The sequence below is a fragment of the Eucyclogobius newberryi genome, unplaced genomic scaffold (genome assembly GCF_026437365.1).
Source record: "Eucyclogobius newberryi isolate DKJ021-1_F unplaced genomic scaffold, fEucNew1.0.hap1 SCAF_9, whole genome shotgun sequence".
In the NCBI taxonomy this organism is placed as follows: Eukaryota; Metazoa; Chordata; class Actinopteri; order Gobiiformes; family Gobiidae; genus Eucyclogobius; species Eucyclogobius newberryi.
In genome coordinates this window covers 12,545,468-12,551,467 of record NW_027316532.1, presented here as the reverse complement: position 1 = coordinate 12,551,467, position 6,000 = coordinate 12,545,468, and the positions used below count along the sequence as shown (strand labels likewise).

Sequence of the window (6,000 nt, the reverse complement as noted above, 5' to 3'; positions counted from 1 at the left end):
GTGGACACTGGAGTGGACACTTGCAAGAACAATGGAATTTACACTGGAAGGGACACTGACATGGACAATGGAGTGGACACTGGAGTTGACAATGGAGTGGACACTGGAGTTGACACTGGAGTGCACACTGCAGTGGACACTGGGGTGGAGACAAGTGGACACGAGTGTACACTGTAGTGGACACTGAAGTGGACACTGACAAAACACTGGAGTGCACACTGGAGTGGACATTATAATGGAAACTGGAGTGCACACTTCAGTGGACACTGGAGTGGACACTGTTATGGACAATTGAGGGGACACTGGAGGGGACACTGGTATGGACAATAGAGTGGTCACTGGGATTGACACTGGAGTGGACACTGACCGAACACTGGAGTGTAATGGACACTGGAGTGGACACTGTTATGGACAATTGAGGGGACACTGGAGGGGACATTGGCATGGACAATGGAGTGGTCACTGGAGTTGACACTGGAGTGGACACTGACAGAACACTGGAGTGGATACTGGAGGGGACAATAGAGTTGACAATAGAGTGCACACTGTATTGGACACTGTATTGGACACTGGAGTGGACACAGACACTGGAGTGCACACTGGAGTGGACACTGCCATGGACAATGGAGATGACAATGGAGAGGACAGTGGAGTAGACACTGGAGTGGACATTATAATGGAAACTGGAGTGCACACTTCATTGGACACTGGAGTGGACACAGTTATGGACAATTGAGGGGATACTGGAGGGGACACTGGCATGGACAATGGAGTGGTCACTGGAGTTGACACTGGAGTGGACACAGACAGAACACTGGAGTGTAATGGACACTGGAGTGGACACTGGAGTGGACACTGGAGTGGACACTGTTATGGACAATTGAGGGGACACTGGAGGGGACACTGGCATGGACAATGGAGTGGTCACTGGAGTTGACACTGGAGTGGACACTGACAGAACACTGGAGTGGATACTGGAGGGGACAATAGAGTGGACACTGGAGTGGACAATGCCATGGACAATGGAGTGGTCACTGGAGTTGACACTGGAGTGGACACTGACAGAACACTGTATTGGACACTGGAGTGGACACTAGAGTGGACACTGGAGTGGACACTGCCAAGGACAATGGAGATGACAATGGAGAGGACAGTGGAGTGGACACTGGAGTGGACACTGACAGAACACTGGAGTGGACACTAGAGTGGACACTGGAGTGGACATTGATGCAGACTCTTGCCAGAACATGTTTGGGTCACCTCGGGCTGCATGATTTGGAAAAGAACAACAACAACTGCATTTGATGTGCATTTTTCAGACCAGTTTTGTGATTGAAATTACATTTGTCATTTCTGTTTGAATAATGGGATTGTGTTTGAAGTCCACATTAAAGTCCATAAACACGTCCACATTAAAGTCCATAAACACGTCCACATTAAAGTCCATAAACACGTCCACATTAAAGTCCATAAACACGTCCAGGAGAAAAGACAAAAACACTGACATAAACCCTTGAATCGACAATCGACTTCCTGCAGCCAGATGTTCCAAGTGCCACCTCTGGAGGCCAACCAGCTGGACCTGCTGGACCTGCTGGACCTGCTGGACCTGCTGGACCTGCTGGACCTGCTGGACCAGCTGGACCTGCTGGACCTGCTGGACCTGCTAGACCTGCTAGACCTGCTGGACCTGCTGGACCTGCTGGACCTGCTGGACCTGCTGGACCTGCTGGACCTGGCCCTATTCTGCTCCAAGTAAGACGATTTTCTGCTCGTTTGCAGACTGGCACGATAAAAGAAGCTCAACGATTCACACCCAATAGATTCAAAAGGATTCAAACCCAGTTCCTCCTCTTGTTACTTTGACCTTCTACACGTGATGTTGACTCTGAGAGTCTCATCTCACTGTTTGACCGATAATGCTGCCGCTGCGTGATGAATACACCACACAGAAGTATTATGGTATTTTTTGAGTTATATACGAGTTCCTAACCCAGTCCTCTCATCTTCAGATCAAGCAGGAATAGTGCATTGACTTTTTTATTATGTTATAATTATATATTATTATAATTATATAATTATATATATAGACATATAAGAAAATATAAGATTTTCAATCTTGACAAAGCGAGTGCAGTGAGTCGATAAACAGGAAACAGCTGTTGCTAACGTGCTTTGCTAGCTTTGTTTTGTTAAACGTGTGGACTCAACATTTATTTCAGACTCGATGGGTCTAGATCAGGAGAAACATCCAGACGTTTTAATGCAGCCGACAGAACATTTCCAATTTGTTTATTTATTTTATTTAAAAAAAAGAAAAAATGTCTGTATGTCCTCCCCGTGTTACCGTGGTGGGTTCTCTCCGGGTTCTCCGGATTCTCCGGCCTTCTCCCACGGTCCAAAGGCAAAATTGGCAACTCTAAATTGGCCCTAGTGAATGAATGTGTCCCTGTGTTGGCCCCTGCGACGAGTTGTACAGGATGTACCCCGCCTAAGGCCCAAAGTCACTGGGATAGGCTCCATTCACCTGCGACCCCTAACGGCAAAAGCGGTAGAAAATGAATGAATTAATTTTATACAGCATTTTTATTGCTAGAACTACAAGTCCCACAATCCTTAGCAGCAGCCGCCTCTCCCCGGCGCTACAGACACGCGCACACTTTACAGACCTGAGCAGAGGTCTGAGCGGAGAAACAGAGGTGTGATTTTAAGAAACGCGTGGAATAAAGAAAGGAGGCTGTTTTGTGGCAGTAGCGGCGTAAGTTCTCTCCAGAATCTTCTCTCTCCTCCAAACTGACACTTCTTGAGTTACGAAAGTTCAGAATATTTAAATCCAGCGCTGCAACGACTTATCTCATTTAAGTTTTCAGAAAAGTTGTTACACGCACAGCGCGATTATTCAGTCAATGGACACGGCAGCGCGAGCCCCGACGCTGCATTAGCTTCTTTCAAAACTTTCAAAAATATTTGTTATTTTATTTGATCCTGCCTAAGGCCCATTGGGAAAGGGTGCGCACTTTTAAGACTTGAGTGGAGGTCTGAGTGAGGAAAAAGACCTGTGGTTTTGGGAAACACGTGGAATAAAGAAAGAAGGTGGTTTTGTGGACATTAGAGCTGTGCTAAAAGTGGCGCTAATTTGGAGCTAACAACAAGAAAACACACTTCTGTAATGATGCTTTGTGAGGAAACATGACCAAACCAGCGCAAACCTGGACAGGTCAGGAGCCACAGGTGAGAACACAGGTCAGAGTGTAATCATCGTGTGTGTGTGTGTGTGTGTGTGTTTGTGTGTGTGTGTGTGTGTGTGTTTGTGTGTAGTGTGTAGTGTGTGTGTAGTGTGTGTGTGTGTGTGTGTGTGTGTGTGTTTGTGTGTAGTGTTTGTGTGTGTGTGTGTGTGTGTGTTTGTGTGTGTGTGTTTGTGTGTGTGCGTGTGTGTAGTGTGTAGTGTGTGTATGTGTGTGTGTGAGAGTGTGTGTGCATGTGTGTGTGTAGTGTGTGTGTGTGTGTGTGTGTGTGTGTGTGTGTGTGTAGTGTGTGTGTGTGTGTGTGTGTAGTGTGTGTGTGTGTGTGTGTGTGTGTGTGTGTGTGTGTGTGTGTGTGTAGTGTGTGTCGGAGGGATTTAGTTGTGTATGTATTATAGTTTATTTATGATCTGTTATGTTGAGTCAATTTGGATATTATATTATTGTCTTTTACCAAATATGTGTTTGTTTGTTTATTTATTGTCTTTTAATAATTTTATTTATTATTGATTTATGAGATATTTGAACGAGAATTAAACAAGCCATCTTTCCACACACACCTTATCTTTAGGCCTAGCTGTGTGCCACATGCTACCGCCCAGCCCTAGGGCCGGCGTCCCCCTAGGGCCGGCGTCCCCCTAGGGCCGGCGTCCCCCTAGGGCCGGCGTCCCCCTAGGGCCGGCGTCCCTGGCATATCATTATTTTCTGTTTGGATCTGCTTTTTGTTGTCTTGGTTTGTTCTCTTCATCTCTAATCCACTGGCTCTGCTGCAAAGCTCCTTCTTAGCTTAAGCCGACCCGGAGCCGAAGAGGGCGGGGACTCTTTGGGAGGTCTACTTCTGACTCCTTAAACGGCCGTACGCCTCCCCTCCAGCGCTGCAGAAGGAGGTGACCACTCTGGTGCTGAAGCGTTCACATGTGACGAGCAGAACGCTCATGGGCCATGGTATAAACATGTTTAGTTAGTACAAATGAGCATGAATATAGATTAGATTCTTGTTAGAAGATGCTGTGACGGTCAGTCAGTATCTCTGACCTCCTGTTTTACATGTGTGAATACCTTGATATTTAACATATATTATTTGCATACGTTTAGGATTCATGCGCTGTGTCGTATTGAAAATAAAGTCATCACCATCATCGAGGTCACATGGAGTGGTATCTGTCGCTGTTCCAGTCCTGAACGCTGAGCAGTCACACTGAGCGTGGGTTAGGGTCAGGGTCAGGGTCAGGGTCAGGGTTAGGGTCAGGGTTAGGGTCAGGGTTAGGGTCAGGGTTAGGGTCAGGGTCAGGGAGTTGGGTAAAGCAGGATGCAAAGGACGAGCCAGCATTCTTACCTCGGATCGGTGTACCACCTGGAGAGGTAACGTGAATGCAACAAGATTGGAGATACACAGACCATTAGAGCAGCAGAGATGGACCAAGCAGAGAAACACAGTGGACTTCAAGCAGAACATCAGTACTTTGGGTTCTTGCTTCCTCCTGGTTTAAAGATGCACTTTGTAACTTTTCTGGTGAAGGCTCTGCCCGCTGCTTGTCTCTCTGGAGATGTTATTGCTCTGCCTGGATTAATCTCCATGATTAAAAACACGCCTTTGATGCAGATCTGTGGAGAGGTGACCCTGCTCTCAGTAAGAATGCATTATACTGCTTCACTTAACTTCTCCACGGAGACAAGCAGCTGACAGTGTCCCCAGCAGAAAGGAAGTGCAGCTTTACTCATGCCATGCTCACGATGAGGCCAGTGGAGCAGCTGCTACTTCAAAACCCAGATGCATTTTTAAAAGTAAAGTATTTAAAGTTGTGGTAAACACAAGATTATGAACGTTTATGGGTCTGAAGCTGGGAATGCTGCATCTCTAAACCCCTCCCCAGAGTGTGATTGGTCGACAGGGATGCTCCAGAGGAAATCAAGCCTCCATGGAGCAGTACCAGCCGCGATTACATCTCACACGTGAAGAAGTGTGTGGTGTTCTGCCTGTGACGAGTGCGCCAGGTCAGAAACACAGGGATGACCGCTCCCTCCACCGCGGACCAGGTGGTGTTCAGAGCTTCGATCAGAGCAAATATCGTCCTCGAGTCTGAAATTCAACGTGAATGAGGTGTTCACGTTCATTATGTTCGCCAAAACTCTGGTGATGATCAGTAATTACAGCTGCAGAGTTTTGGTGCTAATGCTAATTTACCAGACGTCCTTTAACGCCTCTCGGGCCCCGTTCACCGCCTGCTCTTTGACCGTCTGCTCTTTGACCGTCTGCTCTTTGACCGTCTGCTCTTTGGCCGTCTGCTCTTTGGCCGTCTGCTCTTTGGGTGTCTGCTCTTTGGGTGTCTGCTCTTTGGGTGTCTGCTCTTTGGCCGTCTGCTCTTTGGGTGTCTGCTCTTTGACCGTCTACTCTTTGACCGTCTGCTCTTTGGGTGCCTGCTCTTTGGGTGTCTGCTCTTTGGGTGTCTGCTCTTTGGGTGTCTGCTCTTTGGCCGTCTGCTCTTTGATCGTCTGCTCTTTGGCCGTCTGCTCTTTGATCGTCTGCTCTTTGGCCGTCTGCTCTTTGACCGTCTGCTCTTTGGCCGTCTGCTCTTTGACTGTCTGCTCTTTGACCGCCTGCTCTTTGACCGTCTGCTCTTTGACGTCTGCTCTTTGGGTGTCTGCTCTTTGGGTGTCTGCTCTTTGGGTGTCTGCTCTTTGGCCGTCTGCTCTTTGACCGTCTGCTCTTAAACCGTCTGCCCTCTGCTGTCTCCAGGCTTGTAGCTGTACGGACTGA

At 47.8% G+C, this 6,000-nt stretch overlaps 1 protein-coding gene across 1 annotated transcript in view; it reads right to left on the bottom strand.

Moving 5' to 3' along the window:
- The window catches only part of LOC140354346 (receptor-type tyrosine-protein phosphatase F-like), a 65,126-nt gene that overhangs the window by 49,644 nt on the left and 9,482 nt on the right, over positions 1–6,000 (bottom strand). Inside the window, exon 5 of the mRNA XM_072439318.1 lies at positions 4,579–4,596. Coding sequence (XP_072295419.1) covers positions 4,579–4,596 — 18 coding nt within the window. The remainder of the gene's footprint in view (positions 1–4,578; positions 4,597–6,000) is intronic.